Source organism: Hippoglossus hippoglossus, chromosome 21 (assembly GCF_009819705.1).
Source record: "Hippoglossus hippoglossus isolate fHipHip1 chromosome 21, fHipHip1.pri, whole genome shotgun sequence".
NCBI lineage: Eukaryota > Metazoa > Chordata > Actinopteri > Pleuronectiformes > Pleuronectidae > Hippoglossus > Hippoglossus hippoglossus.
Genome location: NC_047171.1, coordinates 4,379,944 through 4,393,852, shown reverse-complemented (window position 1 = coordinate 4,393,852; position 13,909 = coordinate 4,379,944). Strand labels below are relative to the sequence as shown.

At 42.0% G+C, this 13,909-nt stretch overlaps 1 protein-coding gene across 5 annotated transcripts in view; it reads left to right on the top strand.

Moving 5' to 3' along the window:
* pcbp3 (poly(rC) binding protein 3) overlaps positions 1-13,449 on the top strand; it is a 56,215-nt gene extending 42,766 nt beyond the window's left edge. For 2 of the 5 annotated variants that reach the window (XM_034573646.1, XM_034573645.1), the window contains 11 exons: positions 1,878-1,901; positions 2,199-2,231; positions 2,424-2,540; positions 3,465-3,596; positions 4,395-4,523; positions 6,307-6,381; positions 8,017-8,058; positions 9,660-9,738; positions 10,298-10,350; positions 10,711-10,880; positions 11,811-12,658. In XM_034573646.1, the coding sequence (XP_034429537.1) occupies positions 1,878-1,901; positions 2,199-2,231; positions 2,424-2,540; positions 3,465-3,596; positions 4,395-4,523; positions 6,307-6,381; positions 8,017-8,058; positions 9,660-9,738; positions 10,298-10,350; positions 10,711-10,880; positions 11,811-11,865 (909 nt within the window). In that variant the 3' untranslated portion in view covers positions 11,866-12,658. Of the gene's footprint in view, positions 1-1,877; positions 1,902-2,198; positions 2,232-2,423; positions 2,541-3,464; positions 3,597-4,394; positions 4,524-6,306; positions 6,382-8,016; positions 8,059-9,659; positions 9,739-10,297; positions 10,351-10,710; positions 10,881-11,810; positions 12,659-13,088; positions 13,173-13,210 lie in introns of those variants that run through there. The other 3 variants (XM_034573649.1, XM_034573648.1, XM_034573647.1) reach the window with 3 other exon arrangements.
* Positions 13,450-13,909: the final 460 nt, after the last annotated feature.

Genomic DNA, 13,909 nt, shown 5'->3' with positions numbered 1-13,909 from the left:
GGGTTAGGTATTGGAGCATTTTCAGCAAGGTCTGTTGAGTGCAGGTTCTCTGCCAGCACCATTCCTTCACCCATCACCACACTGATCCAAATGAACCGTAGACTGCTCCACAAACATGTTTTCACCAGATTCACCCAATGTGCACTTTCCATTCCTCCACACTTAAGTTTTGTTGTCAAGGACGTCTGAATGACTTTGTGTTGAATTCAGTCGTGTCTCCTTGAAGGTGGCGTATGTGGTTTGATGGATGTTTCTCCACTGCCCTGAATTTATATGAGCAGATTAGCACAGGACATTCTGTATAGACACCTGGAGGGTTTTCAGTTATTTACAGTTATTATTATTGTATATTTTTACCGTTGTTCTACTATTTTAAAATGTAGGGGATTTGATCTTATGTATATTATAGTATATTAATATTTTTGCACAGCCCTATAAGAGCACAACTTGCTATTTACACAAGCCTGCATTGGAAAAACAGACAGATAAGTGCTTCTGCCTTGGCCCGTTCCTGCATGAAAACAACCCTTGCGTCGTCCAAGAACAGAAAATGGCACTAAACTGCAAGATTAGACGTTGCATGAATACCGGCAGCTTATCCATTTGTCACATGAAACCAAATAATATTGTTTGGATGAGATGAAGGTCCAGAATGTGTGTTGAGGATCTGGCCAGGACCATCAGAGTGACTGCCGAGTGCCAACAGTTAACCATAGAGGTGGAGGAGGGGTGGATGATATGGGGTGGAGGGTAGAACACATTTTGTTTGCCCGAGTCCTGATTTTAAAAAGATGGTTCCCAGTCTCAAGGCGATTGGCACGAGAGGGAGTTTCCGACATGACAATGATCCAAGACACACCAGAGTTTGTAAAGAGGAAAACCATGATCTGTACCAGTGTGACTCCTGACTTCAATGAATCCAAAGGAGCACCTTTGTATTTTTAAAGTAGAAGATAGATCAGTAAAACCCCCCCAGCACGAAGAAGTGTATCGTGAAGCAAAGCATCTCTCCGGTGTCATTTATGCCCAGGAGGATCAAATCTGTCGCCCAGTATGGAATCACGGATTCTCCCTAATGAAAGGTGCACTGGCTTTGGTTGCAGCTGGTTGTTAAATGTCCGTCTTACTGGTTCACTGTAGCGCTGACTGTGTTGTTTTCCCAGGGGCGAGTTTAGAGCATTACTTTAGCAGTAGGTTGTGCATGTGATTGATGGTGTACTTGTCAGATGTGAGAGACGCCTCATTGTTTAAGAGCTGGAGTAGCTGTTGTAATAAAGTTGCTGAATGCACAGAAAGAGACAGCGTGTAATTCGTGAGTGACTGACTTCCACAGTCGCTGGCTGTAATAGAATAAAATAAATCGCGGCAGATTAAATGGCTGAAGACAGCAGATGTTGAGTCAGTTCAAAATCCCAAAGGCAATTTGATTAAATTACAATTTGAAATAACTCTTAAAACACATCTGAGGACATCAACAGAGTATTTCTACTGTCTGACTTTTACGCAGTGCTTAATAGATACAGATGGATGGAGGCTCTGCACAACAAGCATTCTGCAGCTTAAACATCACACTGGTGCAACCTTCACAGTCACTGAGGAGACGTCTGGAAGTTTTGACGTCGGCAGCCAGCAGCGCCTGCCCCTCTGCTCTCTGCCCACTGTGCCACACCAGCCTCATGAAGAGCGATTACATGCATATGAAAAGTGCAGCCCCCTGGACGCCCCCCCCCAGTGTAGCCGCGTGTCCTCTGCACCACCCTGCACTCTGACACCTTGTCCATGGGAAAACAACAGCAAGCAGCGCTAATACTGCACATTTATCCAGAGGATTCTCTGCTGACTCACGATTGTTTTCTCTTTTCTGTGTTTTATTGCAGGAGGTGGGAAGTATAATAGGAAAGGTATGTATTTTTTATTAGACGTGTTTATGCCAGTATTCTTTCTCAAAGTGCGGTCACACCAAACGCGAAGTAAATTGTTTTTGACAATGAGATTGCACGCATTTTGTTTTGGGGCCCGGTCACACATTCACAGACAATTATTCTCAGCAGGTTGTGTTTACTCGCTTTGCTCCAAATAATCCTGCAGAACTTCAGCGATTAATGCAATTTGAAAATTCCATTCACGTTTGGTGTGAACGCAGCTTCAGGAAAACAGCAGCACATGTCATAGAATGCTTGTCTCTTTTTTTTTTCCAGAAAGGGGAAACAGTGAAAAAGATGCGAGAAGAGGTGAGAAGCATCATTTTAATAATCAGCCAACACAAATATCTTGAAATAAATGAGAATCTCATGTAGATTTGTTATTCATGTGGCTTTCGCTTAATTAGAAATGAATAAACAATACAAAATTTGGACAAGATACATTCCGGGGTTAAGATCTCACGTCGACTTCTGTATATTTGCTCCATACTTTTTTTCCAGAGCGGAGCACGGATCAATATTTCCGAGGGCAACTGTCCAGAGAGGATTGTCACCATCACTGGACCAACAGACACCATCTTCAAGGCTTTTGCCATGATTGCCTACAAATTTGAGGAGGTTTGATACGACACGTTTTGTATATCGTGTAAAATATGCAGTCTTGTGCGTTTACTCTGACAAATTGACGTTTTGAGCTCATTCGGCGGATGAAGTCCAACAGGAGCTCAAATCCCTTTTGCCCTCTTTATGTACATACTCTGCCTGCCCGGCTCCATTTGTGTTCATTTGTCTTTATTTTCCCGCAGGCTTTGCTGTCTCAATTTAAAACAGCAGACACAAAGATCCGTCTGTGTACTTTCAGACCACCTCAGCTTGTATACATTTTCCATTCTACACATGTAAAGTAAATCCTCCTGCTTGTGCCAGATTTTTCTCTTTTGTTATTGTGTCATGCACATTACGTGCCGAGCCTAAAACAGGCAAACAAGAGGCCATTGTTTAAAATAAGAAAACTTACATATATAGAAAGAAATAAACCAGAATAGCATCATCAATTGAATTTTTTTATAAAACAATTAAACCATCCTGATGATTTAGAAGGATTGGTAACCAACTTATAACATTTCTGCATTTTAAACATTACATTTCATATAAAATAGTCTCAACTCATAACAAGAGCAAAACAGAAGAGAATGTGATTCATTCTAAAACTCCCAACTTCAAGGCGCCAGTGAGAGGATTCCTGTTCTCTGCTGTGCAATTACAGACTTTGGAATCACTTGCTTGTAATAAACGTGAAATCGTCTCCTTCCAGCCATCTCCTCCTCTGATCCTGTCTCCTCTAATTGACGTACTCGGCCACTGAGGCTGGAACTTAGAGAAGAGACCCAGCGCTCTGTCCTCTGCGACCTGTGGGAAATCTGCTCTGCCCGAACCAAGCCGCTCGCTGCTTTCACAGAAACCTTGATGCTCATTTCAGGCACAGTGAGAGAAAATATTACCCTTGTAAAATAATAAAAAATATATGTTCTCGTTTTCTAGGACATAATCAATTCCATGAGCAACAGCCCAGCAACCAGCAAGCCCCCCGTCACCTTAAGGCTTGTTGTGCCAGCCAGCCAGTGTGGCTCCCTCATAGGGAAAGGAGGCTCCAAAATAAAAGAAATGAGAGAGGTATGATATGGATTTATTGTTTTTTCATGGATAACCTCAACATTTGTGCTGATATTGTGGCGGTCATTTCATACAAATCTTAATTTAAAGTGTAGCAGGTCAGAGACGTCAGCTGAGTCGGTGTCAGCGAGAGAGAGCGAGAGAGCGAGCGAGAGAGAGAGATGAGTCTGTGTGTGTGTGTGTGTGTGTGTGTGTGTGTGTGTGTGTAGGTGTGTAGGTGTGTACGCGAGTGCACAATATTACCTTTCCCTCAATTTCTGTGACTATAATACAGAAGCTACGCAATTTGTCTATAGTAATCAACCTTTTTGTAATCAACTTTACTGTATTTGATTTTAATTGGTTCATGCAGTATCTTTTAATTTGACAAAGTCATATCTACGGTAATTTATAGCTTTGTTTATTGCGCCCGTTCAACTCTGGGTGACACCACTTTTCTCTCTATAGCACATGTCAAGTTTTTAACTGTGGTAGATGATTTGGGGCTAAAAGCAGAGGCGTTTTTCCCGCTGCTCCTACAGGCAGCAGTTTATGCTCCCAGGTGCACCATCACTCACGGGTTATTTATTGTGGTGCTCTTTCAAGGGTGTTGATAAAGGGGTACAGTTTTTCATCCGGCCTGCACCAGGAAGAGATGGTCAAACGAGGCTTGATTGGCACATGGAGAACTTTTTGGAATTTCAGTGTGTGGAAGTGGGTGCCTGTTGAAGGGCACTTCTGAGCCTTCAGAGCACTGCAGTGTATGAACTAAAAATTAAAATCCTGTCAAGTTTCTCAAAGTGCCTTCATCTACTCCAGTCCACAGGGGCCCAGGTCCAGGTGGCAGGGGACATGCTGCCCAACTCCACAGAACGTGCTGTGACAATCTCCGGGACCCCAGAAGCCATCATCCAGTGTGTCAAACAAATCTGTGTGGTGATGCTGGAGGTATGTTTGACTTTTAGTGCTAATGATACAAAGAAGGAAGTTCTGTTATTCTTATAGACCTTAACAAATCTGAAGTAACTCATTTTCTATCTGGGTTCTGCTGCATTTTTGGCAATTAACTTATTCACCGATTCCATGCACTACTTGTGGCCTTATAAATATATATTCTAAGGTTTTTGAATTGGCTTCCACAAGAATAAAGAAAGTTAGGCATGTCTATGACCCTGTTCAGACCTGTTATTAACACCCATCAGTGGATCTCTAATGAATGTGTGAACACACCCAAGACACATTTAGGACTCATTTAAGATCTGCTCATTCAGACAGAGGTGATCGAGATGGATGTTAACATTAGATCTGATCAGGGCCAAGGCCAGATATCACCTGTTGTCCATAGATGTCAACTCAACAAATTTCTACTTATGTAATAGAGGCATTTTGGACAGTTACTGGAAAGCAACTCAAATCAGTAGAGGAAGTAATTGATAACACATTTGGCAATTACGTGTATGACTATTCAACAGAACTGTGAGGAAAACCAGAGCCTTGTTTGTGTCGCATGAATATCTGTCTCCTCATATTGTATTTGAAACACATACTGCACATAAGTGGCTACTCCTCCCACGACAGGACAGCAGCTGTGGAGGAAATCTGATTAAGCCCTCTCCACTGTCTTGAGCATGAATCAATAACTCTGTGTCATTATAGTAAGCCTGCACACAGGAAACTCCTCGGCTTCCTCACTGAAAACCACCTCCCTGCTGTCTGAGAGTAACAAGCGGATTCATTTGCAAACAAAATAGGGACATGGAGATGCATTTAATCTGTGAATCATGTTTCACTCATGCTAACCCGTTTTCTTTTCTATTCTCCACGACTAGAAGTGAAACAGTATTTCTAAGGAATAGTTTGACACTTTGGGGAAATGGCTAATTAGAGATCGAAAGCTCTAAATATGAAGCTAAAGCCAATAGATGGCTATCTTTGCTTAGCTTAGCATAAAGGCCAGAAACAGAGTGAACCTGTCAGCAACAAACTCCTGCTCCTACCTGCACCTCTCAACTTCAGTGATCAGCAAAGTATTTCTCCTTTGTTTAATACAAAAGTGAACTTAACCCTTGACCCCTCAGTCAGTCCGTCGGTAAAAACCTCTTTTACACCATAATTAGCAGGTATTCGCAGGTTTGTGTGTTTTGTTTCCTCCGGTTGACGTCACAAACCCACTAAAAGCTGTGGCGCTCTCTCACCTTGCTGTCTTGCCAATTAGCAAATTCATGTGGGTGTTTTGTTTTCTTCACTACCGATGGGAGCTGGAGGGGATTAAAACCCCGGAGTGACCGATTGACCTTGAAGGGAATGCAGAGTGAATCAATTCCCATTGGAGTTAAAAGCCGGATATTAGTGGGTTTTTTTGACCAGTAGGAAAGGGGCTCGGATTAAGACACTAATAGGCTCACAACCCCTCCCCTAATAAAGACAGGACCCATGACCATGGGAGAGACAGAGTTTCTTTCCGATTCCAGCCCTTCATAATAGGCGGATTGATCTGGGACAGGCAGTGAAATTTAACTAATCGTCTCATTCCCTTTCCTACTGGCAGAAGCGACAGGAATTGAGAGTGTTATCAATCTCTTCATCAAGCAGAATCTGTTACCATAAGGCTAGCTGTATCCCCCTCCTTCTTTATGCTAAGCTAAGCTAACATGTTTAGTGTACATATATCAGAAAAGCATTTGTATTTCTTAAAATACTCTACTTCTTCCTTCTCTTCTCTTTTTCCTAGTCCCCACCAAAAGGTGCCACCATCCCGTATCGCCCAAAGCCGGCCTCCACCCCAGTCATTTTTTCCGGTGGTCAGGTAAGAGCTGAGTTAGCTTTAGCTCATTAGTTTGTGCCTTCAGCCAACCTGAGACTTTTACTGCAGCATCAGCCGCTGACTGCTTCTGTAAATCTGTTGACTTTCATATACACACGTTTATACTGCCACAGCCCTTTTTACAAGTAAGGCTGGGGAAACTAATGGGGGGGCAGAGAGCTCTGTACCTGTAAGCACCATAAAATGGCAAGAACATTCGTCATTAGTTCTCATTATGGTTCCTTTTGAAACAGCAGTTTGTTTGTATAATGTCAAACTCCAGTCATTTGAAAGTGAGGCAATACACAAATTGTTGTGTAACTTCACTTTACACACTAACATCTAACATCTATACTTGGATTGTAAACTTCCGTCTTATTTATCGACTTGAATTCATGAATAAAAGATTAAACAGAAGATGAAGCTGTAAATTGCCAAGTAGCAGTGGAGGCACTTAATATACATTTTGAGTGATGGGTGGTAATATAATGTAAGAACATACACTCACTGAGCATTTTATTAGAAACACTATATAAATACAGTTTAGTGCCTCGTGCATCTCTCAAAACAGCCCCAGGCGTTTGTGGCAGTGATTCTACAGGATGTTGGACACATTCTGCTCCATGTTGACGTTATTGTTTCACATCATTTTCTGCTGATGTGTCAGCTGCACATTCCTGCTGCCAAGAAAACATTCCTATCATTACACCAGCAGCAGCAGCAGCCTGGACTCTTGACATAAGGTAGGTTGGGTCCATGGTTAGATGCCGTTGACCTGCTGCTGATGCCAGATTCTGACTCCACCATCTGCAGCCTCAGCAGAAATCCTGATCGATCAAACCCGGCTTAATGTATGTAGTCGTCAACTGTCCAGTTGTGATGAGTCTGTGTCCACTGCCGCCTCAGAGGTCTGCAGCTGTTGTAGAACATCCACCTCAAAGTTGAACGTGGTCTTCTTTCTGAGATGGTTCTCTGCTCAGCATAGTTGTGAGTAGTTGTTCTCTGGGTTAGCAAAGCTTTGCTGTCCTGTTTTCTGCAGAAGTGCTGGTAACTTCAGGTTTTTCTATTCGGTTCTCTCTGAATATGCTCTATCATGCCACGGTTGATGCCACATGATTGACTGACCAAATACTTGCATGAATAAGCAGGTGTACAGGTGTTCATATTAAAGTGCTCAGTGAGTGAACAGTAATCTTGCTTGCCAGTCATTAAAGTTGTCATTTCTAAGACTTGAATGTACATGGTATTACTACACTTGACATTTGTTGACAAGTCCCAAGCTGTTCTACACTTTGGCACTTCTGTGAATATGGTAATGATAAGTAGACCTATGATTAAGTAGAGACCCTGAGCTCTGATGGGATGAATGCTCAGAGAATAAAGTGAAAACACTTTGTATATACACTGTATAGAACTTCATCATTCAGGTCTCTTTGATGCTTCAAGCACATGAGCACACTTTTAGCTGGTTGGAGCAATGTGCTTTCTGCAATTGTTATTTAAGTGTAAATGGGGTTTATATAAAACTGTACAAATTAACGATTACATGCTGATTTATTCTACATTTGATGTTATTTTCCTTTTAATTGGTGTAATATGCTAAAAATGTGTCATTTCTTATATTTTTCATATTTCCAGGCCTACACAATTCAGGGACAGTACGCCATACCACACCCAGATGTGAGTTCTATAGTCTCTTCTTAATTTGTTCAAATGATTATATCTGTATTGAAGAGTTTTGTCAGTGGAATCGAGTTTGGCTGTTTACAATATTTTGAAAGGGGTTTGCAGAAAATGTCAGGGTGACATCACTGTTCACATAATCTAGTAAATAAACCAAGCTATACCTCCAAGCTAATGTGTGATGGAGAGATCCTAAACCTTTGGATGCTGCAATTGAAGACGGATCATGTCCCAGAGGCGCGACTAGACTGTCCCAATTCGAAGGCTCATCCAAATGTGGTCGACAAATGTGTCCAGCTTCCAAACCCAACATATCCCATGATTCATTGCACTTCTGTGACAAAACCGTTTTCCAAAAAAGGTAATAGCGTCAGGAAGAGAGGCGAGAACGTATAACAATTTTTAAAAATCATCTTTTCAGCGCTTTTGATCAACCAAAGATCTTTTCTCTGTTGCTAGGCAATGGCTTTAAGGGCAGGACAAGCTGGTGATGCAATAGGAAGACTAGACCACCTAATTCTGCTTTGGCCGACGCATCATTAAGTGTCTCTCAGACTGAGTCCAAGTCTACTGCTTGTACGCCTCAAGTGGACTGAGCGACTTGACTCAACTTGAAGAGTTTCAGTCCAATGAGGGACAGGTCTTAAACTACTGAGATATAAAATAAAAATAGTAGTTAGCATTTGAATACATGGACACACCATGTTTTTTTTAAAGGCAAGTCATAAATCATGACTTCTAAAATTGCCGTCCATGTAAGTTGGAGGTTGTTCTGCAGCTCAGCCACTGGACAGAGCTCCCACCAGACCTGGTTGATAGCAAACAGTAACTTCTGGTAACAATTATAAAGCCAAAGTCACTAATGGGAGTTTTGATGACAACACTCCTTTAATTCCAGTGGACCTTATACTCTCCATTAATAATCTGCCTTCATCTGTCCTTGTCGTGGGAGCTCTCAGGAGCTATCTTGTGTCAGATCCACTAATACAGCGCCGGGCAGTGATTGATACCGGTGCAGGTGGTGGTTGACGGTACGATCGCTCAAGTACAGACTTGACAGTCTCTTCCACCCTCATTAAAACTCCTCTTAAAAAGGAGAAGAAGACTCGGAACGCATCCGTCTTCCCACATTCCTGATGGAAATGATACACAGCGGGGGGGATGGACAGTGCGTGACCGTTTCAGGGGGGTAAGCGGCTGCCCTGACCTGATATGAGTTTTGACTGCCAACTAGAGGCAGATCGTAATCAAGTGGGCAAATTGGAATGAAATCCTGCATTTGGTTAATGAGAAGATGTCTCTCTCCATTTTGTGAAATGAAAAATGACATCAGAGCCTGAGACAGTGACCTAGGGAGATAGGTAAAAAACTAAAATGAGAGAATCAAAATTGCCTCCCACTTTGCAACTCCATTACAGACAATCTCCCTCCGTCCGTATCTCTTTTTCTCTTCCGTTTTTTGTCCCCCACCACCTCCCCGTTCCATGGCCTCCTTCTCCTCACCATGTCTTCACCTCTGGTTTTTGTTTGGCTCCATTTCTCGGTGTGACCTGTGTATCAGTAACCTCTTAGTTCTACTTTCCCTCCAAACCCTTCAGCAGTTGACCAAGCTCCACCAGTTGGCTATGCAGCAAACCCCCTTTACCCCCCTCGGACAGACCACCCCTGCTTTCCCTGGTACGTACCCACAAGGCCCTTTAGATACTTCCTTCTCTTTGCATCCAGAGAAACATTTTTCTTTCCCCCCTACCTTGCACCTTATCTCTCTTTTGGCACAGCATGACATGCTCCCTGTGGATTTTCTCCTTCTTTGATTTTTTTCCTCATGTGTATTTTCTCTTGGCTCTGTCTGATAAAATGCCGGTGAAAGGCAAAAACAAAAGTGACACTGGGTTTCACTATAAAACAGCGTATTAAAAATTGCATCATCAGTTTACATCATTTGCTGTATCATGTCCTGCGTGTGTATTTGTACGACTAATGGAGGTTCTCATGAATAAACACAGTAATGTTTAATTCTTCTTTCACCACTTTCAGGCGAAGTTCAACATATACACGCATATTACATTTCTGTGTTGAAATCCTTGCTGGGTTCAGATTTATGGGAGTGGCTTCAAAATCCTCGATTCTCTAACAAGTGCACAAACATATTTCCCCAAATGACAAAATATAATTTTTAAAGTTACTATTTAAATTCTTCTTCTTTCTTTTTTTATTCCATTGCTCCTCCACTCAGGTTTGGATGCCAGTCCACCGGCCAGCACCCATGAACTCACCATTCCTAATGATGTGAGTAATGCTAGAAAGGTTATGGCTTATCATATAAATGCAAATTTTATTGAGAAGGGTAAATAGCAATTAACAGATAAGAAAAACATTTGCAAATAGTAGTTTGCATAATGTATAATCCTGTTCTTCCAAACGTATTAACAAAAGATATATAGCACCAACAGTGATCTTTAATTATTCCTCATCTTTAGGATTTAATCTAAACCTAAACCATTTCATGACCCATCAAATGTATTATAAATGTGTGAAACATAAATGTATAATGTGAATCATGTAAATGTCCCTGTATGTAAGATAACATGGAGGTGTCCATGCTTCCTGATCGAAGACCTTCTGTTTATCTTGTTTGTGTGTGTGCAGCTAATAGGCTGCATTATTGGACGCCAGGGAACCAAAATAAATGAGATTCGACAGATGTCTGGGGCGCAGATCAAAATTGCAAACGCCATGGAGGGCTCATCTGAGCGCCAGATCACCATCACAGGGACGCCCGCTAACATCAGCCTGGCCCAGTATCTCATCAATGCAAGGTAACCTTTTAAGACTTAATTGCTGGAGTCTGACTCCGTATAAAACATAAAAAGCAGCACCTGAATAAATGGGCTCAAGCAGACTGCTTTCTGTGAAAGGAGAAAATCTTTAGTTTCTGTTTTTGACAACCTCGACACGGAGTCGCCAGAAAATGGTCAATATCTGTCAAGTTGTGACAAGCCACAGAAAAGCCTATGAATTATGTATTTTCTTTCCTTGGTTGTTCTTTATCGCTTTCGTCCCTTATTTCCAACCAAGTGTTGACATGAAAATGCATTAAGGTTTCTGCAAGCACACTCCTTCCACATAAGTGGCTCATGGGAGCAATGCCAACTAGTCAGAGCAGTCAGCTGTGTGTTTGAGCGGAACCTGCAGATTAGTTTATTTGGATGATCACTGACTGAATCATCAAAGGTTCGATGCTTTAACGCAGTTTGTGGACAAATCGCTCATAATGTAATGAATTCGTAAAACACAAAATATTATAGGGCCTCGGCAGATGTAGCTAAGATCCCACAGTTATTTTTCCACATAAGAACTTTGTCTTATAAGATAATTGCATGTTCCCAGATTAATGAATTAAAATGTGCTTATTCTATATTATCTGTATACCAGTAATATTCAGAGGGATAGTTTCCATGAAAAAATATTTTTGCTGTGCTTCACTATCCCCACTCCCCCCCTGAAACCTCTTATACATCACCTGCAAAGAAAAATGAATATGTTATCCACAGTTCTGAGAAAACTGAAGCCCACTGATGTCCACAGGCAACCTGTGCCTCAAAGTCAAATGTTATTTGCAAGACCGCAGGGGGAAGCCACATGCTCACCAACGGGACTTTCATGTCTTTCACCTCTTCAGGGGGATTTCACAAAGCGGTCCGCAGGAAAACTAATGGCTATTGCTTTCCCCACAATTCCGATGGCAGGTTCAGGGACGTGGCTGCCATGTGGAATGACCCCTCGTCCATGACAACATCCTGAAGTCACCCCCCCCCCCCCCCCACATAAATCTGCTTCTCTTTTCAGAAGCTAACACCAAAAACTGCAGCGTCAAAAATTAACCACAATGTGTTATCCCATAGAACTTCCCCCCATGTAGCCCCTTGGTTGTTTGTAACACGTTAGCATCAGTCAATGGAAGATCTGTAGTAACAGTCAGATTAACATGTGGCATTTGTTGAAAATCGATGTAGCCAGTGTTTGGTTAAGAACCAGTTTGACATAATGGGAAATATGGTTATTTGCTTTTTTTTAAACCAATGCATAAAGTTAGGTCCGGGAGATGGTTAGCTTAGATTAGTTTAGCATATTTAGAAGTAGGAAACGGGCAATTTGACAAAACTCCTGTCAGAGGTTTGGCGCAAAACCCCAAGTGAAACTGGAAGTTGTTGTTTTTGCACTTAAGCTTTTATGTGAATTTAACAAACAAGCTTTAATACGCCTATAAATGAGTTTTGAAGATGCTTGAGGGCAGATTTAATTACCCTTAGACGGCTAGCTGTTTCCCCTAGTTTCCAGTCTTTGTGCTAAGCTAAGCTAAGCTAACCATACCCTTGCTTTATTGTACAGACATACGAGTGGTGTTGATGTTTGAAAGAAAGCTAATAAGGGAACTTCCCAAAATGTCCAACTGTTCCTTTTTAAGTATTTATTTAGCATGCTTACTTCCGAGAACAATATGGTATTTATTTCTCTGTCATTGCTATATTAGAAACATTTACCTATCAAGTCATATTGTGTCATTGTATAGAAAATGAATTAGGAAAAAAAAAAATCGGAAATTACAACCAAAAAAAGAAAAGCAAAGAAAAAAGACGCAACGCGAACACGACTGCCACAAAGCGACGCTCTCAGGAGGAGGAGGAGTGAAATGACGCCTTTTGTCAGGGACGCAAACCGTTTCTACACTTTCAGGAGATTCCACGACACTTTCACGTGTTGGTTGTTGGTTTTTTTTTATGTTCAGTTCACTGCATGGCTTCCAGGGGGCGCTCGGCTCTGCATGGTTATTTCACCCACTCTTCTAGACACCGAGATGTTCTCTGTGAACGAGTATGATGAAAAGTATGCTGTCAAAGGAAAAGGTGCCGCCGCAGCATAACTTTCACTTTGGAGCGAAAGTTCCTCTTTCACACTTGTTTTACTTTCTCTGTCTTACCCCTCCCTCCCCCCCATCCCCCCCATCTCCCTCTGAACTGTTCTAGGCTGACGTCTGAAGTCACTGGAATGGGCACACTCTAATTTCTACCCACACCCCCCCCACACACACACCCCCAGTGCATCACATGACCCCTGAGCTTATGGCACAGCTGTGCCTGGTTTCTTTACTTCTCCCCCCCGATATTTAAGTGACTTTTGAAATCGTATAGTTTCCAGTATTTACCTGTAAAGACGTGTATCTGCACTGTTCCACCTGCTGTATCTGTTTCTGAAAGGCCACTTTGATTTCTCACATGCCGCACCGCTTTGTTCCACCTCATGTTTTTACATCACATCACGTTTTTTCGCTCTGCCCTGCAGGCGCCTGAGAGGATATGCAAAGAGCGGTGTAACATTTGAAACCGAGGTTTTCCCTCCTCCATCTCACTCTGACACGTTTTTTTTAGACCAGTACAGAGATTCAACACAAATGGTCAACAAGCCACGATCAACCAGATATTTTGTATTTCACACTGATTTCACGAGTGATGAAATGGGTGTTTTACCGTGTGCCTGTAGACGTTTGCCTGTTTGACTCTTGTGCTGTATCTGCACCGTAGATTGATCTGCATGATGTATTTCACATTCACTTTAATATTAAATGTGTAGAAAACGGAGAGTGAGGGATATGGAACAAGCCATGAACAGTCTGCATATGACCTGGACTGGTCCGGTGTGATATTACCATACCTCCTGGGTAAAGGCCAGTAAACATCCACTCTAATGCACAAATATCATTCTTTCCGAGTTTCACGACACAAAGATTAGATGAAAAAAAAAACGACTGCAGCAAAGAGTGAAATTCAATTGCATGTTAGTGATTTTG